This window comes from Perca fluviatilis, chromosome 19 (assembly GCF_010015445.1).
Source record: "Perca fluviatilis chromosome 19, GENO_Pfluv_1.0, whole genome shotgun sequence".
NCBI classification, from domain to species: Eukaryota; Metazoa; Chordata; class Actinopteri; order Perciformes; family Percidae; genus Perca; species Perca fluviatilis.
In genome coordinates, this window is record NC_053130.1 from 6560716 (window position 1) to 6588465 (window position 27750).

At 40.8% G+C, this 27750-nt stretch overlaps 1 protein-coding gene across 2 annotated transcripts in view; it reads left to right on the top strand.

The window, feature by feature from the left end:
* LOC120547793 (dual specificity protein phosphatase 19-like) overlaps window positions 1–23023 on the top strand; it is a 29853-nt gene extending 6830 nt beyond the window's left edge. For both annotated transcript variants that reach the window (XM_039783481.1, XM_039783480.1), the window contains exons 3-5: window positions 4365–4411; window positions 17944–18096; window positions 21802–23023. In XM_039783481.1, coding sequence (XP_039639415.1) covers window positions 4365–4411; window positions 17944–18096; window positions 21802–21984 — 383 coding nt within the window. In that variant the 3' untranslated portion in view covers window positions 21985–23023. The remainder of the gene's footprint in view (window positions 1–4364; window positions 4412–17943; window positions 18097–21801) is intronic.
* The last annotated feature ends 4727 nt before the right edge of the window (window positions 23024–27750 follow it).

Genomic DNA, 27750 nt, shown 5'->3' on the forward strand with positions numbered 1-27750 from the left:
CTCACTCCTCCCACTCATTCACATTCACCGTCATTCACTCCACTCATCCGTTCACTCTCTCCTCACTACTGATCACTCAGACCTGCACCTCATCAGGCCACGTCATCAGTTCCCCACCTGCACTTCATTAGTCCACCACCTTTATATGCAGCACAGGCTCATTCACTCATTGTCTGGTCTCGTCTCTACAAGACACTTAGACTCCTTCATGTCATCTGCGCTATCTGTTGGATTTTTGCAAATAAAGCTATGCTTCACTTACCACCAGTCTGACTCCTGTGCAATCCGTGACAGCAAGAAAGCAAATTAGGCATTGTGAGAACTTTCAGTATTTCTGTTCCATGGATCGCAATCAAACAGGACAGCGAACTAAAAATGGTGTCATTCAGAGGAACTTGATCTTTTTGCATATCACAAGAAAGCTCTTTAACAGTACAAGAAAATTCCATGACTTTTTCGATGAGTTTTCTTTGCCTAAGATATAGGAGAATTCTCTGTACCAAAAGAACATTTAATACCTCATCTAAAAACAACCACATATAGAGATACATATTTATTTATATAATATCATATATATTTATTTGAGAAGGACCATTTTTTGAGTTTCTTTTTTTGTTGGGCATTTTCAGGCCTTTATTTGACAGGACAGCTGAAGACAAAAAAGGGGAGAGAGAGAGGGGGGGACTGACATGTAGCAAAGGGCTGCAGTGTTGGAGTCGAGCCCGGGCCTGCTGCGTTGAGGAGTAAACCTCTATATATGGGCGCCCGCCCTACCAACTGAGCTATCCGGGCGCCCCATTCTCAGAGTTTTGTCGAGCAAACATACTGTAAAAATAGTTTTGTTTCTAAATATAGAATTTAAATAGAACTTTTAATACCATTTGCTACTCGGTATGACTGAGGTCTGTTCTCTGTTGTTTAGCAGATTGAATTTGGTCCCCATGTCACACTTATGTTTATAAATGCTGTAAAAATCCTGGCATCCCTGTATCTCTTCACAGATGTGTCAGTTTAAATCTTTTCCTTCTACACTGATGAGGCATATGGGCTGGAGAGCTGGCTTATTTCCAAAGACACTCTGTGCTCTGGATTTAGATTTACTTCTCAACACTATGCATTTGGCATTATGTGAAAGTGGCTTGGCTACTGCAAAGAGTGCAAATATTGCTACTTTGAAGGCAGTGAGCTGCTGCAGAGTATCCACCCTGGGAATCTGGAGGAAGCCCTGCCATCATATTCTGTTTCCTGCCCATATGTCTCTTTCACATAATTAATTTCCCAGCTCATGCTATTCATGAAGAGTTATTGGACAACTTGAAAAAGGCGGTCGCTCATTCTGTTTTAACTGTCTCTTTCAACGATTACCTGCTGTTTCTCGGCTGAAGGAGTCACTTAGGTTGGCTTGCTGTATGGTCTGTCTCATTTTGTTTCCTCCATTCGTCTTTGGCCTGCTTCCTCTAATGCACGTGTCAAACTCTAGGCCTGCGGGCCAAATCCGGCTCCTTGCTAATTTTGATCCGGCCCCTATCTACATTTAGGTTTGCAATACATTTTGACCCCACCTACTTTATGTCACTTTTCACAACGTTTTTTTTACGCTTTTTCCAACCATTTTTGTCATTTTCTTCGAGGTTTTTGTCGACCAAACTGTAAGTGAGAAGACTACATGAGACATGCAATAATTCAGTCAAAGATATTTGACTTTTACCATGACATAAAAGCAATACACTCTATGTCTGGCCCTTGATGTGATTCTCATTTTCTAGTGTGGCCCTTAGGGAACTTGAGTTTGACACCCCTGCTCTAATGCATTCAAACTAGAAATGTTCCAATACCAATTCCAGTAACGGAAAAGCCTCCAATGCTGCCTAAAATGCTGCTATTTGTATCGGAAAGTACTGGAGTTTATGCACCGATCTGATACCAGGCAATTTAGCCCCGAAGAAAATGTACTTTAAAGTAGTTTATTTATGTTCTTTTCCCGTTATGACTGACTATCAAACTGGATAATTCTATGGCATTCTTTGTTTGTGTTTAGTCATGTTTCACAAAAAAGTTTAACCTGAGCCAAGCTGTACAACAAAGATATATTTCAGATCACATCCATACAGGGATAGCAGTATACAGCTGTTAAAACACAATCAAATATATGACACGCTGGTATCGGATTGGCACTCGGTATCGGCCAGTTGAGGTATCAGAATCGGTATCGGGAATCAAAACTGGTATCAGACCATCTCTAATTCATCCTTGCTGTTATAAAGGCTTTTGTCATGAAAACACCATTGCTCACTCTTTTCATGAAAATCATAAACTTCCCTTTCTGCAGCTGTAGATAACATTGAATGTTTGTATCAGAGGCTTCTAAGCATAGCCTAGTGCTGCTATACAAATCATCTGATTCCTATGCCTGTCTTTTTATTTCTGTAGCCGTAAGCCATTTTACTGTTGGTTTCCGCTGACTGATATCTTTCCTCCTCGGTGTTGCAGCTGTTCAGAAATGGTTTTCTGTCTGAATGTTTTCTTACTAAGTGATAAAGGTGCTTTTATCCTGCAGCATTCAGCTGCTGCTGCTGAAGTTGTACACCAGTGAATTGACTTTTTTTTTTTTTTAAACAACTCTGTATTTATGTGAGGACTCATTGCTTTCTTTTAATACGCTGGTTGTTCCCTGCTTTATATTAGCAGGAATAAGGCTGCAGGAATAGGGAATCTTTTCATTACAGTAGATGCGGGCCGGCGCGCCCCCAGTTTGGAGAAGCAGGCAGGAGTACCGACATGGAAGCTGAGCAATGTACTGCTGTAAACAGAGGCAGCAGCTAATTGTATTTTAGACACAAAAAATCTATATAAGTTTATGTGTACACTATATTTAGAATTCCTTACCTTATCATCAGACAGCCCTTTCAGACGGGGAACTGAAGCTGTTCTCTCTTCAAAGCCACCGGACTCCTTTTGACAAAAGCAGTAATTTTACCTCGCAGAACACGGGATTTGCAGCTGCTCTACCGCTGCCTGCATCTGTTTGTTTGTTTGTATCCTGGCTTTGCCGGACCTTCCTTCACAGCGCTGCGGAGGAGGGTCTGGCTAGTCCACACAGCATTCTGGGATGGGAGAAAAACGTGCTCTGGTTTATTGGCCATTTCTTTAAACCAATCGCAATCGTCTTAGGCGGTGCTAAGCACCGGACGGAGCAACAGTACCGCTGGAAAATCGCCTCGGGAAGGAACTTGTTTTGGTGGAACATGTTGTACATTCAAAAGTAGTTTTAGTCGTGCGAGAGCAAACTCAGATTGGACAGATAGTCTAGCTAGCTGTGTGGATTTACCCTGCAGAGATCTGAGGAGCAGTTATCGACTGGAGTTGAAAATTCCAACGCAAAGAAAGCAGAAGGTAACGGACATCTGGCCGAAAAGAGTGAAATCCGGTGGAATTTCCAGCGGCACCGGAGCAATCCCGGAAGTGGAACGTCGTGGATACAGACTAACTTGTTTGTATTGTTGTGTGACTTTGGTGAATCCGAGCTAACCCTTAAAAAACGTCGGACAGGGCTGTCTGACGGCAAGGGAAAGCGGTAAAAATAATCTAAACACAGCGTCCGCTTAAACTGATACCGATTTTTTTTAGGTGTCTAAAATATGTTTAGCTGCTGCTGTTGTGTATAAAATGTCAAATAAATGGCTTTCAAATTTTTTGCAAAGCCCAGGGTGAAATCTTAAGATCACTTGTTTTAAAAAAAATAGCAAATCCTCACATTTTAGAAGCTGGAACCAGTTTTTTTGTTTAATAAATGACTTAAAAGATGAATCGATGTTTACAGATTTAACAAAACCAGCAGCATCATGGTCAAGGCGCCCCTTGGACTCTTATCAGAGAATGTATGAACAATGGAGAAACAACTTGACTGTTTGTGTTACATGAATATGAGTATTTCATGAGCCGTTGTATTGCCTGGGGTGACGAGGCGCTGGAAGCGATGAATTTGTGGCGAAAGCTAGAAAGCCGCTCTGGCACCATCATCACTAACATGGATCTGAACAAATTGAAATGAAAAAAAGATTAAAACAAACAACAAACCAGCAGCATCGCCATCATCGCCATAACACTGATGGTTCTTTACAGCCAAATTAAGTGGTACATTTTGTCTCTCTCGTGTGAAAATAAATAAGGGAGATGCCGATAAATATTCATGTGAAGGGTGGGGGGGGAGCAGCATTTGATCATTTTCTAACTTTTACTGCAATTATTGTCAGCCTGCAGGAAGCATTTTTTTCTTTTCTTTTTTTTAAAGTAGATAAGTTTTGGGAAGCAGAGGCATATGCCCTCCATTCTGTCTTCTCATCAAGCTGTTTCTGTCTTTTCAGCCTCTCAGGATGCAGCCCACGACATTGACACCCTGCAGAGATTTAAGGTCAGTACAGAGGGATCGATAGAGCGGGCATGCCCTTGCCTTGTTGTGACCGCATGTGTAGTGACATGAGATCAGAGGCAGCCAGCGTAGGTGTGCTGCCTGTCCTGCGGCCAGCCGGTAGCCAGAGGAGCTTCATGACTCATGCAGTGACAATTTAGCTCAGCAGAGGGAGTACATGATTACAGTAAGTCTCAGCGCGGCTTCTCCACATCAGAGAGATGTGACTACTCCTCTCTGCAGTGGCTGCCCCCGGCCATGAGCATATTGCTGCCTGTGCAGTCCCAGGATGATGGATTGGAGAGATTACGCATACCTTCACTTCCTGTTTCAGCGATGAAACCCTGACCTGGCCTAATAACCAAACCAACCAGGGTTTCACACAGATAGCTAATAAAGCTCAGATATGACATATAAATATTATATTATAAAAAAAAGGATCTGTTCTTGCCAGCAGACCGCTTAATAAACATTAGCTGGTCTCGCAATAAAAAAGAACATAACAGGGTGTTGAAGCTGTAGTTTGTCGGGCAATCAAATCTCTATTCAAGACAGGAAAGGTACAATGAATATGTTGCCGCCTCATGCCCTGTAGAATCACGTTTTTGAGTCTCTCTTTGAGTGGATTTTTTTATATCCAGGTTATAATGTCTATATGGAATGTAGAGAAACCTGATTATTTATCTCCCTGTATCAATTATTCTAATATCGTCCACGTTTCACAGTTTTATGTTTGACGGCTTCACGTCCGCCAACTCTGTCTTTTATTTTACCTCAACAGCTGAGGATTAGTTTGAGTTTCTGGCTGCCTCAACTTTGCCGCATTTACCACTCTGCTGCATTTAGCTTCTCTATCAAATGTTTAGTATGGGATGAAAAGCGTAAAAAAAAAAAAAAATTGCACCATCTGCATTACCAAAGTCAGGAATTGACTTTTATTTCAGCAGATGGACCCAAATTACATCATCAGTCATTAGATGTTTTGCTTCACTGACTAATTGCTACATAACTCGATTTGTGAACGCACCTGCGAACATGGCAGAGAATGATCAGAAACATGCTGAAGGTGTTAATATCTCACAGTTTTGAAGTATGCTGTTTTATTCTATTTTTAGCAGCTGGCTAGGGACAACAGATTACTTTTTTTTATTTTTCTGTTGATCAAAGAGCATAGTCCCTGTCAAACTACCTGCGTTTAAATTAATAAATAATCACATAACCGGGATTTTCCAAAAGCCTCATCATAGCCAGTGTGCATGTAAAAACACTCATTTAGTGATGAAATATGGTCTGTTCCCTCCTGTGTTCTTACTAAAGGAAAACGCTGCCAGTATTCTACATTTTTATTGTCAACCTATCCCATTGAAAGACCAAAACCAACAATGCGTTTCCCTTTCTAAGCCCCAGGCAAGCATCGGCTCCTATGAAAGATGTAAATCTTTGTGCCTGGGTAGCTCACTTGGAGTGTGTGCCCATATATAGAGAGGTTTACTCCTCGATGCAGCGGCTGCGGGTTCGACTCCGACCTGCGGCCCTTTGCTGCAGGTCGTTCCCCCTCTCTCCCCCTTCATATATTCAGCTGCCCTACACAAATAAAGCCCTAAAATGCCCCCCATTTTGATTCTTAGCAAAAACTCTTTTTGTTCTTTCACAAATATGTGCTCATTCATGTGTAATTACTTCCACCAACTAATCAAAGTATTCTCGTGAGCGTAGAATCTGCCATTCAGAATCATTCAGAATACATACGAGCGACTCGCTCGAATGACGGCAGCCATGTTGCGCCTCCATCTTTAAAATACATTAGCCAAAGAGGGACATACCTCTGCATTTCGCCCTCTTACACGTATTGGCACCGTGACGAATGCCTGGGGGAGATTACTCACCAGGGGCCTCATTTATAAAACTGTGCGTAGATTCTATTCCGAAAGATTTCGTGCGCAAAAAAGTCAGAATTTTCGTACGCAAAAACAATATTCTGATTTATAACACCTTGCGGCGCACACCGGTACGCACTCTTCTCGTTATAAATATGGACGTGCGTTACCTTATGCGGTCGTGCACGAGCCTCACGCTCCTCCCAAGGTCGTCCCATATTTGTCCTAATAAGGTCCATGTTAATCAATCAATGAATAATCCAGCCCTGAAAGTGTGACAGGTTGTATATGACAACGTATTCAGACATACAATTTGTTTTGAGTTGAACATAGTATGTGTTTTCAAAATGTGTGGTTTCATTTGTATGCAGATAGCTAATTCAGATCCTTATCTGTGTGATACGTCGATGTGTTGGTAATGCCTAGGGGCTCCAGTAGGGGATCGCGCTCCTCTTCCTCATTCAATACAGACGAGTGAAGGAAAGAGCTGCGTGTGTGTTTTCTCATCCTTCTCCGTTACTATTCCCCTTTTAAAGGTAATTAGCGTTTGCAAAGCACTGTATACTTATGAACACATGTTGATAGTATTTTTCTTTATGTTACTGTGGTTTTTAAATGCATGGAAAATACGTTTTGTGGGACTTATTTGTTATTGAATTTCTTGCTAACTCAAGCTAGTAAGCTAGTAGCCGGATACTCGTGGCCCCCATTGAGTCTGAGTGTTGACGTTGATGTTTGGGAGCGTTGCCGTTTCATTTGTATATGTGTATATTTGTGTCTGCTTCACGTCATAATGACAAAAATTGAATGCATCTCCTTATTCGAAGGTTCCATGATGGTTTGGCTTGTTGGAGATGTAATTTGCATGTCATGTTTGTTTGGTTGAAGCAGTAGTTTGGACAATTTGGAGCATGTTGGGGATGCATTCATTGTGCCTGTGGTCCTGGAGCTGAGTGTGCGCATATATAAATTATATATACATTTGTCTGTTGTTTTGTGTGTGTTGTTTGGAATGTATTCAATACAGACGAGTGAAGGAAAGAGCTGCGTGTGTGTTTTTCTCATCCTTCTCCCGTTACTATTCCCCTTTTTAAGGGTACAACATTTGGAGGCACCGCTGGGATGTTTGGCTTGAGGACCATCCCTGAGCTCTAAGTGGAATCCTCGCATCCATCATCCCATAAAACAACCCAGGCATCAGAGAGAAGAGTCTGACAAGGCGGTCAAGGTGGTCTTCGGACATATACTGGCAACTTGTATCCTGAAGTGAGCAAAAGTGACCACTAGGGAAAAGAAAAAAACAATTAAGTCAGATAAACACTTACTTTACTGCTTGTGCCAACTCTTCTGCTAAAATGGAGTCTGAATTGGAGAAGCTGCAACTGGAGATTAAAGGAAAATTGTACCAACTGACTGTCAAACAGCTGATTAAATTATGCAACACACTTCAGATTTTGGGATCAGGAACAGAACATGTGGCTGGTAAAACTCGCGGTCAGTTAATTTCTCATGTAATAGAGTATCTTGGCCGGGAAGAACTGGCCGACCTGGAGGATGAGGGCATGTCAGACCTCCTTAATGTTCAGGACATAATAGACAAAATCCATATGGCAACAAACCTAAGTGAATGTGAAATCCTAAGTCAAATTGATGAACAGGAAAACCTCCAGAAAGAGGTAGAGGCGTTGAGGCTGTCACTGAAAGAAAAAGAGGATGCAATGCATGGCCTAATGAAATCAAGTGCGAAGAACCCTGCCAGTCCCAGCAAAACAGCAAAGAATATGGCCCCAGCACCCTCTAATGGTTCCATGTGGCGCCAAAGATTTTAAGATTTCTGGCCAGATAGGTGAGCCAGGGCAAAAGATAGGCTAACCTTTTCTAGTTTAGCCCGACAAATTGAAAGTGGGCTCAACAAGGACTATCCAGAGTCAGAGATTATTGATGCTGTAATCCACGCCATCACACCAGGTCTGCAGTTCGCGAGGGTTACCTTGAAGGGAAAGACAAACTTACCCTGCCTGCCCTTCGCAGGATCCTCCAGATCCCATTACCAGGAGAAAGGTGCCACAGAGTTATATAAACAACTCACCTCTGAGGTCCAAAACGGTAAGGAGACCCCTCAGAATTTCCTGATAAGAACAATGGACCTGAGACAGAAGATCCTGTTTGCTTCTCAGGAAGCTGATTCAAGTCTAAAATATGACCCAAGCGCTAGTCCAGAGTCTATTCATGCACACTGTCCTAACTGGCCTTCAAGGTGACAACATTAAGAGTGACCTGCAGCCTTACCTCCTGCAAAACGAACACTTCAGATGAGCTGCTGCTGGAGAAATTAAACATTGCATGTGGCACGAAAGAGAGGCAGGACAAAAAGAAACATGCTGCTCCATCACGTGTAACTAATGTGAATACAGTTCAGTCAAATGAACTTCCAGTGGAAAAGAAAAGCACCATCCCACAAGCACAGCTACACTCCCTCCGGATCTGCTTTCTGAGATAAAGAAATGCGCTCTGACATGGTCCTGTTGAAGGACTTGAGAACTGAGGTCTCCCAGATCAGGAAACCATCCAAAGATCCACACCTGCACCCCCACAATATCCCCAACCAAGCAGAGAACCAGCAAATATGCCTGCCCCATATCCAGTTTTCGCCCCCACAGCCCCACATCGTAACAATGAATCAGATCCCATGCCCTTTTACACAGCAGTCACCAACAGTGGTACAGAATTACCGTCCAGCATTCGGTCCTGGGCGAATGAGGGAGACAACTCAGTTTCAGCAAAGGTTTGCACCTCAGCGGTTCTACCCAGCACCCGCGCTCGCCCAAAGGTGTTTCTCTTGTATGCAAGCAGGTGAAGAGTACTGTCAGCATTGCTTTAAGTGTGGAAGCAGTGAACACTTCGAGCGGGTTGTAAAGCACAGAGACCAGTAGAGCCAGTTAGGAAGAGTCCTTTAAACTAAGAGGGGTTGCTCCACCGGGACATGGAGCGACCAGTAACATAGATAAGTCCCAAGCTTGCACAAGTTGTGAAAAGAAAAGGAAATGAGGAACTAAAATGTTGTTCAGTTTGTAAAACCACACTGTACTGCTCAAAAGAGTGCCAGGAAACCCATTGGCCAGCACACAAAAGACACTGTAAGCCCTATGCATGTTCAAATGTTAAGAAAAGACAACACAGTTATGCGAGAAAATTAAATGCAAAGAAAATAGTGCTCTGGAGAAAACACCTACTGTAAAGAGCTAGTAGGGAAGAAGTGTTTAATCAGGTGTCTCCTGCACAAACAAAAGATTCAGGCGCTTTGGGACACAGGCTCACAGGTTTGTGCTATAGACGAACAATGGAAAAAAGCCATTTACCTGATGTGCCACTCAGAGATGTAGCAGAGCTAGTCAACCCACTTGATCCGTTACAAATTGAAGCAGCCAATGGGACAGAAATGCCATACGTTGGCTGGCTTGAAGTGTCCTTTAAGCTTACCGCTAGTGATCATGAGTTGCTAATACCTATGCTAGTGCTGAAAGGCAACCAACAACAGTGTCCTATTATTGGCTTTAATGTAATTGAACACCTTGTCCTAGATAGCCTGCAAGATCAGACAAAGCAAGGAGACAAAGAGAAACTTGTGAAGGCTGTAAAATGGCTTTCCTCATCTCAGGAAGAACAAAGCAAAACCTTTATTAATGCAGTGAGTGTAGGGCAGGTATACGATCATAATGTAAGGACAGCAAATGAGAGAATCAGTGTGCCTAAACAGAGCTCCATCCAAATTGAGTGTCGAGTACAGGCCCCGCCTTTCAAAGAGGACAAGACTCTGATTTTCGAACCTCATGAGAATCCACAGTGGCCTGAAGGACTGGACTTTTGTGATACCCTTGTGTCAGTGAAGGCAGGCGTGGCTCCAAAAATCATTGTTAGTGTGCAAAACCCTACAGGTCATGACATTACACTGCCAGGAAGGTCTGTTATTGGAACTGTACAGTCAGTGAGGTCAGTGTATCCTGCCAACATATTCAAAACAGATCATCTACCAACCACATCCATTCACCACGTCCAGGCCCAGAGTTCCAGTGAAAGCCTCTCTGCACATGAACTGTGGGATCCTCCTGTTGATCTGACTCACCTTGAGGAACATCAGAGACAAATAGTCAGTCAGATGTTAAGAGAAGAATCAGAGTCATTTTCCAGGTCTGATGATGACATAGGCTGTGTCGGAAACCTACAAATGGACATTTCACTAAAAGATGTTGAACCGTGTCAAAAGCTATATTCTCTGTTCCAAAGCCTTTGTACAAGGAGATGAAAGACTACTTACAGGACTTGATAGGCGCAAGGGTGGGTTGAAAAGTCTACCTCTTCCTACTCCTCCCCAGTTGTATGTGTAAGAAAAAAGCGGGACTCTGCGCTTATGTATTGACTACAGGGAGCTCAATAAGAAAACTCACCCAGATCGCCACCCCACCCCCAGAGTACAGGACATTATGGACACTCTGGGGGAAACACCCCTTTTCACTGCTGGACCAGGGTAAGGCATATCACCAGGGGTTATGCGTCAAAGGACAGTAGACACTTAACAGCTTTTGTGACCCCCTGGGGCCTGTATGAGTGGGTCCGAATCCCGTTTGGGCTCATGAACGCACCTTCAGCATTCCAGCTGCATGGAACATTGCTTAGAGGGCTTAAGGGATGAAATATGTGTGCCTATATCCGATGATGTTCTTGTGTTTAGCAAAACCTTTGAGGATCATGTCAGTGATGTCAGAAGGGTGCTGCGACGACTGAGGAACATGGGATAAAACTGAAACCCAGGAAATGTGACCTGTTTAAAGCGGAAGTACGGTACCTTGGGAGGATTGTGTCTGCTGAGGGAAACAGGATGGACTCTGCTGATACTGCTGCAGTAAGGGCCCTGAAAGACAAGCAGCCAGGTACTGTCGGTGAACTAAGAGCAATATTAGGACTGTTGAGTTATTACCGGCAGTACATCAAGGATTTCTCACGTATTGCCTGTCCCTTGTATGAACTGTTTAAAAAACCTGCAGAGACTGAGACCCTGCAAAACAAAAAGAGGAAGTGGCAAACTAAACGAAATAGCAAAGGAATGCCATCCAACACACCCATTGAGTGGACTGATGCACACCAGTCAATACTGGAACAGTTGATAGACTGTCTCATTCAGCCTCCCGTTCTAGGCTTCCCAGAGTTTTCACAGCCCTTTATCCTCCATACTGACGCTTCCAACCAAGGACTAGGTGCAGTTTTGTACCAAAGACAGAATGGGAAGCTTCGTGTAATTGCCTATGGCTCCCGAACTTTAACTGCAGCCGAGAAGAATTACCATCTACATTCAGGCAAATTAGAGTTTTTAGCTCTCAAGTGGGCAATCACAGAGAAATTCCGTGATTATCTATACTATGCACCATTCTTCACCGTCTACAGTGACAATAATCCACTTACCTATGTGCTGTCCACTGCTAAGCTGAATGCAACAGGGTGCCGGTGGGTAGCAGAACTAGCAGATTTCAATTTCACAATCAAATACCGCCCTGGTAAAGAAAATATTGACGCAGACAGTCTGTCCAGAATGCCTTTGGATGTGGAGACATTCATGAAAGAGTGTTCAGAGGAAATGGCATATGATGTGATTGGTGCAGCTACACAGGCAGTGGAAAATCAGGATGAATCCAACGTGTCTTGGTCCATGGGCATTTCAGTTGAATGCGCGGCAGTTGCTACAGGCACACCTCTCATTCCACTAACAACAGGACAAATTAAACACGACCAGAGGAATGATTCCACTATTGGATCGGTGGTTCAGTTCAAACTGGCTGACAAAAAGCCATCAGGTCAAGAACTAAAACAACTCAGTCCACAGATCACATGTCTTCTCAGAGAGTGGGACAAACTGGAAATTAATGAAAGTGGAGTGTTGTACAGGAAAACTGCAAACAGAAAACAGTTGGTTCTTCCTGAAAAACATAAAAGTACAGTGTTAAAGGAACTTCACGATGAAATGGGCCACCAAGGTGTAAACAGGACAACATCACTGATACGAGACCGATTTTACTGGCCCTACATGCAGCGAGAGATAGAGGATTATGTTGCAAGAAGATGTGTGTGCCTCAAACACAAGAAGCCAAGTCATGAGACAAGAGCACCGCTGACGAGCATTGTCACCACTCAACCGTTTGAGCTTGTCTCAGTGGATTTCTTGCACCTTGATAAATGTAAAGGTGGTTATGAATATATTCTTGTAATCATTGACCATTTTACACGTTTTGCACAAGCTTACGCCACAACTTCCAAATCAGGCAAAACAGTGGCAGACAAAATATTTAATGACTATGCATTGAAATTTGGCTTCCCAACAAGGATACACCACGATCAGGGTGGTGAATTTGAAAATCAACTGTTTACACAACTGAAAAGTACTGTGGAGTTGGGGGGCGAGGACTACCCCTACCCCACCGGCGCGGAACGACAGGTAGAGCGGTTTAACCGAACATTACTCCAGATGTTGAAGACCCTCACAGAGAGACAAAAGACTCACTGGAAAGACTCACTAAACAAACTGATGTACGCGGCATACCATTGTAGTTTCGCAGTAGTAGGTACGGCTTTCCCCCATTTTACCTGTTACGCGCGTTCCAACGACTGCCAGTTGACATGTTGTTCAACTTGACCTTGGAACAAGGGAAACTGTAATCACAGTAACTACATGGAGAAGTGGAAGCAAGGCATGGAAGAAGCCTATGAGATCACAAGAGAAAATGCTCATAAAGCTGCTGTAAGGAGTAAGAGACATTATGACAGTAAAGTGAAAAGCTCAGTACTACAGCCTGGTGATCGTGTCTTAATCAGGAACATGACACCTCGTGGTGGTCCAGGAAAACTGAGGAGCCACTGGGAGGATACTATCCACACAGTTGTGCGCCAAGTGAGTAAGGACATCCCTGTTTATGAACTGAGGCCTGAGAAAGGAAAAGGGAGATCAAGGATCTTGCATCGCAATCTTCTCCTCCCATGTGACCACCTGCCACTGGAAACCTCAGTACAGCCAGCGAGGCAGAGAAATGTGGAGGAAATCAAGGAAACAGAGCAGTCAGAGGAAGAGGACGTGACGAGTATTATCCAGTTCCACTTCAGCACCAATCTGAACCGGGCGCTTTCTGAGACAATCAATCCTATGCGTACTAGTATACCTCCCAAGCTCGAACGCATACAATCTGAAGAAAACATGCCGCCTGAGGAAGAACAAGCATTGGATGAAATGGAAAGCTCACAGGAGAAAGAGGACAGTTATGTTGAGGGCCTGCAACTGGAGGACGCTGCTCCTTCCTGTGCCAAGTGATCTCAGTGGTGAGGAGCGTCAGCGGCCTAGACGTCAACACAGACAGCCTAAGATCTTCACATATGACCGGGCTGGGCTCACCAGCCTGTTACAACCTTAGGACACTACAGCGGCAAGACTGTATGGTGCCTTGGACATGCACTGTGCAGCCATACCACTTCCAGCACTTCCGACATTAAAGATGTGGAAGACAGAAACATTACACGCCACTGAATTGAGTTAGTACATACACATTACACTCAAAATGGACTGTTCAGCACAGAATCCACATTTAAATGGACTGTTGCACATGAGATGGACTGTGGTTACACTCAACATACACATTTATATGACATTGTTGCTGTCAGTCACAGCACATTCATGGACCTGTATTAAAGGCAAGTGCACTTAACTTGGACATACTATAAGAACCGTCAACAAGACGGCAATGAACTCTGTGTAACTACGTGGACACTGTAGGTCAGAACAAGTACCGAAACAGAGAACTAGGACACTGAGGGACACTGGATGTTTATCCGAATATGAAAGAATGTTTGAAAAGAGTTCCAGTCTGTAATATTGCACTATATAAGAGAAAATGCAGCTGAATTGTTGGTCTGAAATAGTGGTGCATTGTGTATCTATTAATGTTGTACGGTTTAACGCCTTGTCTGCACTAAAGGTCAAAGTTGTTGGATGTTGGGGACAACATCTGTTTTGAGGGGGAGTATGTGACAGGTTGTATATGACAACGTATTCAGACATACAATTTGTTTTGAGTTGAACATAGTATGTGTTTTCAAAATGTGTGGTTTCATTTGTATGCAGATAGCTAATTCAGATCCTTATCTGTGTGATACGTCGATGTGTTGGTAATGCCTAGGGGCTCCAGTAGGGGGATCGCGCTCCTCTTCCTCATTCAATACAGACGAGTGAAGGAAAGAGCTGCGTGTGTGTTTTTCTCATCCTTCTCCCGTTACTATTCCCCTTTTTCGGTAATTAGCGTTTGCAAAGCACTGTATACTTATGAACACATGTTGATAGTATTTTTCTTTATGTTACTGTGGTTTTAAATGCATGGAAAATACGTTTTGTGGGACTTATTTGTTATTGAATTTCTTGCTAACTCAAGCTAGTAAGCTAGTAGCCGGATACCTCGTGGCCACGCCGTGGAGTCTGAGTGTTGACGTTGATGTTTGGGAGCGTTGCCGTTTCATTTGTATATGTGTATATTTGTGTCTGCTTCACGTCATAATGACAAAAATTGAATGCATCTCCTTATTCGAAGGTTCCATGATGGTTTGGCTTGTTGGAGATGTAATTTGCATGTCATGTTTGTTTGGTTGAAGCAGTAGTTTGGACAATTTGGAGCATGTTGGGGATGCATTCATTGTGCCTGTGGTCCTGGAGCTGAGTGTGCGCATATATACATTATATATACATTTGTCTGTTGTTTTGTGTGTGTTGTTTGGAATGTATTCAATACAGACGAGTGAAGGAAAGAGCTGCGTGTGTGTTTTTCTCATCCTTCTCCCGTTACTATTCCCCTTTTTAAGGGTACAACAAAAGGAGCCCTTGATGACCAATCACGAAACGGAAAAATGGGGCAAAAACACGATTCAGTGATTGTGAGATGGATGTGCTCCTAACAGAGGTAGAACATCGAAACACAATCCTGTTTGGAAGCCGTAAACCTTGTGTAGTGTTCATATTGTTGTTACACAGCACATACTTAACAGATTTAGCTCAATTATCAATGATATACATAATTTATTGTTCATATTTGCCATTTACCCCTGAGATCACATTTATGATCATATGATCATTTTCGTTTTTTGTGAGAAAGGAAATTCAATTATTAAAAAGGTAAAAAATAGAAACAAGATTTTGGATCATTATTGGTGCGAAACAGGTGAAAGTGCTTGAAATGTGACAATTTGGTAGCTTGTATGGTAACTGTGTGGGAATAGCAGGTGCAGAAAGACAACATTCCCACACAGACACATACAATCAGACACGACCACATAAAGACGCACAGACACAGACACAGACAGACAGACAGACAGACACACATCAAACAAACAACGCATTTCCCGGGGAGAGGCAGGGGAGAGCAGCGGAGGAAAAGCGCATTCCCTCCGCTGCACGGTGTCGGAGGAGCCCCTGCCTCTCCCCGTTGCTGGCAGCCCCTCGTCGGGCGCCGCGACCGTCTCTGGGTCGGTTTAGCAAGAACGGGATTGTTGGGTTCAGGAAAACAAAAACTGGGTTAGGTTCGGAAAACGGGCATACCATCGGAGTTCACTAAAACGCAGTCTATAAAACCTTGGGAGCATTACGCACGATCACACGTGTGGTCAAAAGTTTGCGGAAAACTGGGAACATTTTTATGCATGGAAATTCTTTATAAATCCCGACTATTGCGAGGAATGTTGCGACGAAAAATTTCACCCTGCTTCACGCAACTTTTTCTTGCGTAACAGGTTTTATAAATGAGGCCCCTGGGAAGCGAAAAAGAGAATCAAAACGACAACGCGACAGGCAAAGCAACAAGACCAAAGTTAATATTGGAGTGGCTAGAACAGCTGCGTGTAAACGATGGAGATACTAAGAGCTAATTTCGGGTTCGGCCACCATAGGAGGAAGGGCTAGAAAGTAATATTCAGTTGTTTGTCGTATACAATTTCACCGCTAGATGGGAGAAATTGTTACACAACGTATCTTTAAAAACGGCTCACAGATAAACTTAAAAACTTTTTTAAATTTTTTTTTATTTTAAAAAAAAAAAAAAAAAAAAAAAAAAAAAAAAAAAAAAAAAAATTTTAAAAAAAAAAAAAAAAAAAAATTAATCAATTTTTTTTTTTTTTTTTTTTTTAAAAATTTCCTTTTTTTTTTTTTTTTTTTTTTTTTTTTTTTTTTTTTATTTTTTTTTAAAAATTAAAAAAAAAAAAAAAAAAAAAAAAAAAAATAAAAAAAAAAAAAAAAAAAAAAATAAAAAAAATAATAATTTTTAAAAAAATTAAAAAAATAAAAAAAAAAAAAAAAAAAAAAAAAAAAAAAAAAAAAAATAAAAAAAAAAAAAAAAAAAAAAAAAAAAAAAAAAAAAAAATTTTTAATATTTTTAAAAAAAAAAAAAAAAAATAAACTATATGCCTAGTTTTATTATGCCTCTGTACCGGCGATACGTCCGTTTGTACAACCGCCTGTCAGTCCGTCCTATTCTCTTGAATGGGATAGCTCACGAACGCCTTGAGGGAATGTCTTTAAATTTGCACAAACATCCACTTGGAGGAAGTGGTTACGTTTTGGTGGTCACTTTGACCCTCAAAAAACATGTTTTTGGTCATAACTCAAGAATTCCTACGCTAATTATGACAACATTTCACACAAATGTCTAACAGGAAAAAATTTTGAAGCAATATACATTTTATGTCTAAAAAAGGTCAAAGATAAACTTCACCGTGACATCATAATGTTCTGCAAAAACGCTTTTCTGGCCATTATTCAACGCCATAACTCAGGAACAGAAGGGGAGACATTTGGTCGGATACTGAATTGGTGACACTAATCTTTGGTAATTCTAGTTTATTTTTTATTTTTAAATGTTCAGTCATTTTCTAAAACAGCTGGGAAATGTAGTTTTGAACAAAAGTTACTCAAACATCAGTAAATAGTTTGTTGGGAACTAATTTCTGCTGCGGATTAAGACACAGGTGTATGTGGGATTGAGTCAAAATAAACTAAAGTGTGTGTGTTCATGGTAATGAAGGAACATGTCAGCCAGTGCAACAGTGTGGCTCATTGATGTCTTTAATAGTTTTTTTGGCAACAATGGATCTCTATGGCACAGAGCAAGAAGATATATCAGGCTTTAAACACAGATAAAACTTGTAAATGGGATTCATTTACGGTTGATTTTGGTCTTTTGGGATTTGTTGAGAATTAGAAGCATGTAGCATACATCACCAGACTTATCCTTTAACCTATTGGGGGGGAAGGATGTTAGATGCAGTCCAAAAGCAGATGTAGAGGAGGAGAGAATTCAGCCCTCTGAGGTAAGCTAAATTTAAGTGAGAGGAGACAGATACTGCAGAATGAATTGGAGCCATCTGTCTTCTTTCCCGTCTCCCCCCTCTCCCTCCTTTTCGCCCCTCTGTCCTCTTTAATCTTTCTCCCAACCCTCTTCTTGCTCTGTCTTTCTGACCTCTCACTCAGTCACATTCAGGTTGTGTCATGTCATCAATATGGCTGACAGAATATCTCCCTTTTAAACAAGTCAATGCTCAGGGGTCGTTTGCTCAAGGAGTGTCATGTCTCTTACTCTCTGTCAGGTGTCTCATGTGCTAAATGTGGCCTATGGAGTGACTAACCTGTTCCCAGATCAGTTGATTTATAAGACGCTGCAGATCCTGGACCTCCCAGACACTGACATCACTTCATATGTCGGGGAATGCAGCTCCTTCATAGATCAGGCCCGAGAACAGGTACGTACACACATTCATGTAAAATACAACTTTACAAATAGAGTCTCTGATTTAAAATTTGACTTTTATAAAGAAAGGTTTGACATATTTGAAATGTTTCGGAACATAACTTAACTCCCGTTAAACTATGAATTGTCATTTGTACATATAGAATAGAATGCCTTTTATTGTCACTTGACTATACACATGTACAATGAGATTAAAAGCGACTCCTTTTCAAGTGCCAACATATACGTAGAAAAAAATATAATAACATGGAATAAAATAAGTAGTGCAAAAAGGGGGCGGGGGGCTAAGGTGCACAGTTGAGACACTATATACATATATATATGAAAAAATAAGTATGGTTGTATATACAGTGTGATATGCAATATGGGTTATTGCACATTATTTGAATATTGATATATATAAGTGATCATAAGTAATAGATATTGGAAATGAGAGTAATGATATTGCCCAGTATACAGATATTGCACAGTAATGGAATTGCACAGCATTATCAATATTATCAATAGTATTAAATATTAAAAATTGCACAGTAGGTGAGTAGAAGAAAGTCTGTGGGTTGGGGGCTTAGACTGTGAAGTCAGTGCATGTGTGAGTTCACAAGTTCAAGGTGGTTATGGCTTTTGGAAAAATCATCAGTTTTTGTATAAGATACAACATATTATGGAGTGAGCTTTAGAGGTTTAGTTTCCTTAGGGCAGGCTAGCTGTTTCACGTTTCCCATCTTTATGCTAAGCTAAGTTAGCCAGCTGCTGGTGGTAGCTTCATGTTTACCGCACAGACATGGGAGCAGTATCTTCTCATCTAAATCTCTGCAAGAAAGCAAATAAGCGTATTTCTCAAAATCAAATTAGTTTTAAGTCAAAATACTGAAAAATCGGTTCAATATTCAGGTAATATTCAGGTAAATATACATAAAACTAAAACGTAAAAGCCTCTATCAGTCTTATGTGTTTATATATTATGTTATTGGATTCATATACTTAATAATGATGAATACATTTTTATTCTGATTCTTTTAAAGCAGCATTTTAATGTTGTTTAATTTGTTGAGATGAAAGCCATTTTCACTTATTTACATGCTGTTGGCTATTTTAATTAATTGCACAAAAATGCATTATATTTATTATGCCCTTTTTATAGGTTTTTAAAATCTTAATCTGTAGAGTATCTGAAATGTAGTGTAGGGGGGTGTTGGGGTTGGACATCAAATGGCATTAAACGGCCCGATTAATCGGCCGACCGATTAATTGGACTATCACTATAACCGAGTACAAGTACCTCAAACTTCTACTTTACTAAAATAGTCATCTTTTATCACTGACAGATGCGCACATACACAGTTTCACAGAGTTTCATGGTTTTACAAGTTAAAAAATGCATCAAATCTCTTTTGATTGATTTCTGTATCTAGCTTTTCTCAGGAGGCTCATGTAGCCTAAAAATGCCATCTTTAATATTTCTGCCGGCTAATTTAACATGTCAGTGTGTGCACACGGCTTTTCTGCTACCTCACTGCGATGCATTTACAGCAGTCGGTTATCTGTAACTCAGCACAAAGGCGAAGTAGGTGGTCAGAATAACTAGCAAAAGACCACGCTGGGGTCATTAAATGATGAAAGTCAACGTTTTCTCTGCTTACACTTAGTTTTCTCTGTGTCATATCACGTACTGTATGTAATACGTTTTAAGGGATTATTTCCAGGCAGAGCATTTCTTCCTGTGTGTGTCAGGAGATTGACCGTAAGCAGAACATAATGTGATGTGAGCACTGATATGAAAACACTCAACTCGAGCGCAATGAAATCACAGCAAAACAAGAAACTCGGAGAAAACCAAATTAAGTCTCCATGTTCTCTTTGATGGATTATCTTGCTCAGGCAATTTTCAGTTTGTAGAAGTTTGTCTGTTGTTGTTTTCTGAAGGGAGGAAGCCGAGAGCTGAAATGCAACTATCGTGACTGCAGACACCAGCACAAATAATATAAAGGAGCAGAGAAACCTTTTTGATTGATAGAAACGTATTAAAGATTGATGTCTTTCTTTCTATAGCCTCTCTGTGTGTTCTGTATGTGCTTCATTTGATTGTATGTTTCCCAGAGGAACTGCTTGATTGGGTTATAGTTTGAAATGAAAGCACAGATAACGGTGATAACATGTCAATTACAGTAACCAAAACACAGTATGTGTGTGTAGCCAAAGCTAATTTAAATCTCCTATTCCTCAGTGGCTATTAATTGACACGTAAAGTCAAAAAATGTGCTTACAGTTTCTGTTCTGCGTCATCTCGGCCAGAAAAGATACTTTATTCTGTGATGGGAGGCTCCATGTTGAATAAAAGAGACAAATGTGTCAATATGCTGAGCTTCAGTTCTGAGCCGTGGGCCTGCACGCATTGTCTAAGGATGTGGCTGGAATTTCAAAAATTAATTTCCAGCCAGGCACTCTAGGCAGTAAAATAATTACATCAACATTAATATTAATCAGATCGCAAATTTTGACAAACACACACACACACACACACACACACACACACACACATACACACACGTAATAAGTAAAGTAAAAGTAAAAATGTTTTATTCCAGCTCAACTTCCTCTACATGGTCTGTGTAAAGCTGCTATCAGAGGTGTTGGAAAGTCAGAAATGACAAAAATGCTGTGAAATGATTACTTAAGCTGTGATTTTACCAATTTATCTGATTTTGTTTCAACACGGTGAACAGTTCACTCATTTATTAGAACATGTTCATCATTTGGGGAGACACTACAGGGTGAATATGGAAAATATTTTACCTAACAGATATCACCATGAAACTTCCCCAGTTGATTATTTACATTAAGACAATATTTTTTTGTATTACAAGTTTTCTGAAGACTTGATGTTTAGATATGCAAATGAGGCATTATGCAATGCTAACTTTTGGTGAATGTAGTAGAAATCTACAGACACAAATAGACAAAGTGCAGTAAAATACATGTTTTCTTTCCACTACTCTGAAAGAAGACATGTTATGGAAGCCAAATAGCCCAAAACCTCAAAATTAAAAAATTGTGTTTTTGCCTGTAGCGTCTCAAGACAAAAAAAGATCATTTTGGTTTTATGTGCTGATGTTTTTAGACTTCAGCCTCTGAAACTTCTGAAACAACCCAATACAATAGAGCTTATGTTGTACTGTATTCATTGCTAAATCATATCGTGATATTGCAGCATTGTGTTATGTTGACCAGACAGGTAATGTTTTTCCTGATGTGACCACTTGAACATGTAATTAATTATAATTATACTGTTTATTGATCCCCAGTGGGGAAATTACAATTTACACTCTGTTTGTTAGAAATCACTACACACAGGCCTGAAATACACACAGACATGCTCAGAACCTATTCATGCACAAATGGAGAGATGTCAGAGTGAGTGGGCTGCCAGCGCCCTGAGCGGTTGGGGGGGGTATGGTGCCTTGCTCAAGAGCACCTGGCAGTGCCCAGGAGGTGAACTGGCATCTCTCCAGCTACCAATCCACACTCCGTACTTTGGTCCATACTGGGACTTGAACCAGCAACCCTCCGGTTCCCAACCCAAGTCCCTACGGACTGAGCTACTGCCACCCCAATGTAGAGGTTTTAATTAATTAATTAATGTTCTCTCTTACGTTTACCCTCTCTGTTTTCCTGTCACACTCACTTTCTCTATCCATAGGACGGTGTGGTGCTGGTCCACTGTAACGCGGGCGTATCACGCTCTTCCTCCGTTGTCATTGGCTACCTGATGTTGAGGGAGGGGCTTTCGTTTGACGATGCATACAGCCAGGTGAAAGTGGCGAGGCCCTCAATTCGCCCCAACCCCGGCTTCTACCAGCAACTACAGGGTTACAAACCTTAAAGCTGCATTCATTATTTTTTGTCCACTTGGGAAAGACAACACATATACATATATATTACATATCATGGAACCTTAATATAATGGTGAACAAAAGGTTGCTTATTTACACATGCAAGCTCATTATTCACTCTTCTTTTAGCACTGTTTTGGTCCCCACCAACTCTGGAGGGAAATATCTGGATCTTTAGCTGCTAAATGCTCCACTGCGTTCACCAGCTAGTCTCCAATTGTGTCTATGTTCTGTTTGGTGCTAAACAGGTTGCGTACAGTGTATTTTTAGAGCTTTTTCACTGAAAGCAGCTGCCTGTAAGAGCGATCCAAAACAGGAAAGTTGTGGGCTGTGTAAACAAAACATCGAGCTGAAAGAAGCTTAAAGGGGAACTGCAGATTTGGTGATAATTCTCTTTTCCCACTACACATAATCATTTGATCCATTTTAATGTAAAAATATTGATAAGTGCTGCTTCAAGGAACTACAAATCTGTTCTTCAACTTGAGAAGAAGCCTTACAAAACTACAACACCACCTTGTAGTACCACAATTGTAGTGTTGTACCAAAAGCTGTAGGGCTTTATGTTTGCTTTTCTCCTACCTGTGATAAACAATTTTTGAAAACCACCCTGCCGTTTGTCTGCCTTTGTAATGATTATGTTTTATTATCAAACCTAAGAAAAATTTCAATAAAATATATCAATTTGCAGCAGGAAGATATTTAAACATTTTAATGACTCCCTAAACAATGATTTTGTTTCTTGAAAGAAATGCAACCCAGAAGTAATGTGATAATGTATTCACTAAAAGAAATTTCAATGCAAGGTGTGCCATATGTCGATGAACTTGCCCAGTATGTATGCATGTGTTGAATGGGTAATTTGTCTAAAAATAGAGTGGGTAAATGAAAAACTGTGTCTACTTTTCATTCCACAGTACTAAAAGTGTTTGATTGAGTGTCTGATTAGCTATTGGATCCATTTATTTTAGAGGCACTTGTTTTCTTTGCAGTATAGCTTGTTTTCTAATTAAAGACGTACCACTTTTTCCTGACGTTCAACTTGATTTCTTTCTCAACTACACAAGCAGATACACCATCCACTATAATGATTACCTTCACTGCTGCATTGTCTGTATCAATTTCACAACTTTGCAAAGTTGAACTGCTAACCTCGCTCCCTTGAAATAATTAGCTTGTAATTAGCTTGTTAGATAATGAGGGAGAATCCAGTTGGCTCACATGCTAATCAACACATTCCGCTGGGACGAGCTCATAACGCTGCAAATTCACAGCACACAAAGGTATCATATCCTAATCTTCACTGTTTAAATGGCAACAAAGTCTATAGAGCGGACGTGTGTTTGTTGCTCACCCAGCTGAGAGCATTTACTGATCATTATTGTACTCATTTATGTCCTGGGTGTTGGACTTAACAGCCCAAACCATAGAGGAGACAATGTTCTGCACTATTAGCTGTATTGAAAGCTTGACCTGAATACATCAGTCCAAATTTTCCATTTGAAAGACAGAAAATACATTCTCTGGGTTGCACACTGCAATCTGCAATGTTACAGTGAAATAAAATAAGCATCAAGTTTACTGACCCAAAGCCCAACATTACCATAATTTAACTGCAGTTATGAATATATGAATATAATAGTGACTGTGTGATTACTTCAACAGCTGCTCAGATGTGTCTGCTTTTACAAAGTCAGTTTTCAGGCAAGTGGAGCAACTACAGTAGCAAAGGCAGTGGGTCAGTCGGGCCACCCCTTCGATCTAGATAAGAGAAGATAAGAATCCATTACATTACCTGAAGTGGACATTTGCTTTCGGCCTTCTGGCAAAAGCGTAAAACAGACAGTAAAGGGCGGCTAAAATACATTTTCAACAGCAGCAGTTGACTGTGGGGGATGAGAGTTGTTTTATTTGTTCTCTGGTTTGGCCACAGCAGAGGGCACGAATGACTTCTTGTACCCATCTTTCCTGGCTAGTTGGACCGAGTCTCCTGATAGCGACAGGTGGGGTCATTATTGCCTTTTCTGTCATGGACTAGTTAAATAGGTTCTGGAGTTGCAATTGTTTAAATGCAATTATCTCGCTAGCTTAGTTAACCACCTGGGTCAGCTTTATCCTGTGTCTCACTGAGAGGTTCCCATAATAGTGTTATTAAAAGTGTTATAGGTGAGAATACTCTTAGTGAGTAACCTGTAGACCAGGGGTCAGCAACCTTAGACACACTTGCCACCGTTGGCACTGGGTAGCTTATCTAATGGCACACTACCAACAAGTGTGCAAGAGAGTTTTTTGGAAATGTTGAAATGTCCTCTCATCGGCATGCCAAATAACCTATTTCACAGGAGCACAGCCTGTTATTTATGGTAGTTTGACTGACTTTTCTCCTATCCAAATTTCGCGAAAACCCGTCTCATTCCTAGACCCTGCTTTTGATTGGTTAGTACTTGTTGCCTTATTCGCAGAATGCGGCGCGAAGGAAAAGAAACCTGCCTGAGCAGCCTCGATGATGGCTGGCCTCATGCTGATATGGCACACTGATTAACAAGAACATTTTAAAATGGCACTTCATATTAAAAGACCCTGGCTGTAGACCATGATCAAGGCGTGTCTGCTACCATTGAAGCTGCTGGCATGGCTACAGACTCTTAAAGCATAACTCTCGCCAAAATGCAACCTAGGGTCTTTTTGTGAATGTACCCGAGTCAAAAAGCATATTTAGGACGGAATCGACATTTTTAAGATTTACTGTATTTTCGTTTTTCGGTCAAATGGCCTTTTGAATGGCAGTGCTAGGGGCACTTTTATGCTAGCCTCAAAATAGCTATTTTTAAAACACTAAGAATGCTCAACACAACATGAAACTTTGCTCGAAGTATCCCCAGGGGCTCTACACCTTAACGAAAGCATTAACAACATTGTTTGCAGTTTCTTATATCCATACTACATACTTATTCTTGTGTGTGTCAGGGCTAAGGTTTTTAATATGTACCAAACAGTATGCATATAAATACAGCCCACTTTTGGGTATACTGTTGATGGGACACTGATCCCCCACAATGCAATACACAAAGGAAATGGAGGAGATCTTGGAAAATAATATAAAAAAGCACTCCAAGTATTACTTTTTGTATTGCCACAAGGACATTTCGGACAGGGCGCCTTTCTTCAGCGTGTTTCACAGGTAATTACAAACAATTCTCCACATGTGGGGTTAATTTTACACAATCAGCACCTCAATCCAAACAGAGGGAGCCACAACCTATAGAGACCAGGGTTATTATAGTGAACTAAAACTAAAAATGAAAATAAGCAGTGGAAAATACTATAGTGAACTGAAACTAAAGTAAGAAATCTTAGGGAAGTATAATTAGTAGTGTATTGCATATTTTATAACTTCCTGTGTGTAGGAAATGGTAAAGGTTTTAATATTACAGACGTTTTTATACTAACTGCTAAAATGTATACTATGACAATTGGTATGTACAGTAGTATGTATACTGTTTATAATAACTATGCAGTATGGATTTGGGACACAGCTATAGTCTTGTTAGCTGCTGAACAAGGGACAACTGTATGAGCATTATTATTACCGTTCCAGTATTTTGCATCCTGATGCATGAACTCTTCAAAATAGACATTTGTGTTGGATTAGCATTAGACAGCATATTTGTCCCCTTTTGAAAAAGCAGCTTTGCAAGTTTGTGTCAGTTGCAGGATGCCTTCACTCAGGGGAGGCAGAGGGGTGGAGGTTGGTTCTGTGCCAGAGACCTGGAGGAGGAGATAAGCTCTGCCAAATTGGTTGCAATTCCTACTAGTCCTATAAAGGTCATAGATTATTTAACACGCCTTTAGAGCCACGGACTGATTGCAAAGAGCAGGCCTCTGTCACTGTTAATAACTAAATATTTTGAGCCTGCGGCTTCGTTTTTCCCAATAAATGTGCACTGCTGTCCAATAAATACACAACTCTGCTTGTTATAGTCTTAAATTGAAAAACAGGCAGATAAAATATTGAACCAGTGTGTGACCAATGGCGACAGTGCCAATGTGCAGTCCGTGACAGTACTTGAGTGTAGGGGAGTTTGGCCTTTTCTTTGGTGCTGTTCAATGGTGTATCACTGAGGAGTATCGGCTATGAAGCCAACTCGGTTTCCCCTGACATTTTTGTGACATTTTACCGTCTGGATGTGATGGCCCACAGTATGGCACAAGCTGTCCCATCTGCAGGGTCTCATGGGGTCCAACCACCATCTCAGTCTTTGCAGGCCTCGATGTGAGAATATTAAGAGACAGCGAGAGGTAGGTTACATACAGGATGTTGAATAATTCCCCCTAAAGCAGTACAGTGTTATCTGGCCTGTTGGCTTGCATTAGATGTGATGAACTGCAGAAGCGAACAATGGAGAATCCTTTTTTCCTTTTTTTCTTTTAAAAACATCCCACACAGCCCATAAAAAAACAAATCCAGACACAAAATGAACAATGCAAGAAATTATAAATACCAACCTAAATGAAGTGCTTTTTTCCCCCCGCTACTGTCTGCTTTCACAGTTTATGTGCATTTCTTTACATTATGAGCACACAATGCTTACAAGCATAGCTTCATGTATGTCATCTGCATTTAGAAAAGTGCACATTACCACATGTGAATCATATATGAATGTTAAGAGTTATGTATGAATTTATTTGATAAGGTGAAGTATTCATTTTACAGCGTATGTTTCTGTCTGTCTGTGATAGTCTCCATATTTTTACAATTAAATTACGTTTTGTTGCATTTGTAAAACATCAAAATCATGAATCTGCCAGCATCGATTTCACGTTTAATTATCTTCTTTCTTCTTGGCAAGCATACAGATGGGTGACAAATTCACTGAAATAATTAATAAATGAGTAGAGAGACATAACAAATAGATGTTCAAACACTGAATTAGGGAATATCTTTTGGACTACTGCTGTTCATCCATCCAGAAGAGGTTCAGAGACTTGGAGGAGTACTGAAGCAGTTCTGGAGGCTCGTGGTGGACTGCCACCTTAACTAAGGCACTTACTGCATGTACCTCATCAGACATGACTAACTGCACTTCCAAAATCCTCCTCTCTTCAACTTGCATATATATCTGCTCACCAAAAGAAATTTCCTATCTGTTTTTCATTTTCTCTTCTTCCACATACATGTGTAGAAAAGCAACATTAGCATTATTTCTGTTGCTGATTTCATGTGGGTGTGAAATCAAATAAACCAGGCATTCATTCAACACACAATATTATTTTAGTGCATATTTCAATGATTTCCTGCTTATCTTCCCAACCCCCAAACATGAATTAAAATCCACCAGCAAACCCTCATTATCTTGCTATTGCATTGAAAAAACATAACACGTACGCAAAATATACAGAATGGCATACAAGGGGAAAATATAAGTGTACTTGTACAGTATATCTTACCCTGGTATCCCATTCTGTATGTGTTATTTCTACAAATAAAAACAAAATGATGCGTATATACAGTACAAACTAATGCATAAAGCACCAGAAGAATTGGCCAGGGAGTATACAGTTAGATTTGTATTTGTGTAAAATTAATCTAGTGGAGCCGGGGAGGGTTTTAAGCTTATTGCAGCATTGGATCATGGGACCCAAAGTAGAAGGAAATTTATCAGATAAGCCTCTTACTGTGTACTTCATTTTCTCAAAGCTCAACAACAATATTTGGTCACTAAACCAGAGAGAGGCTCTGGGGGGTCTTGACAATT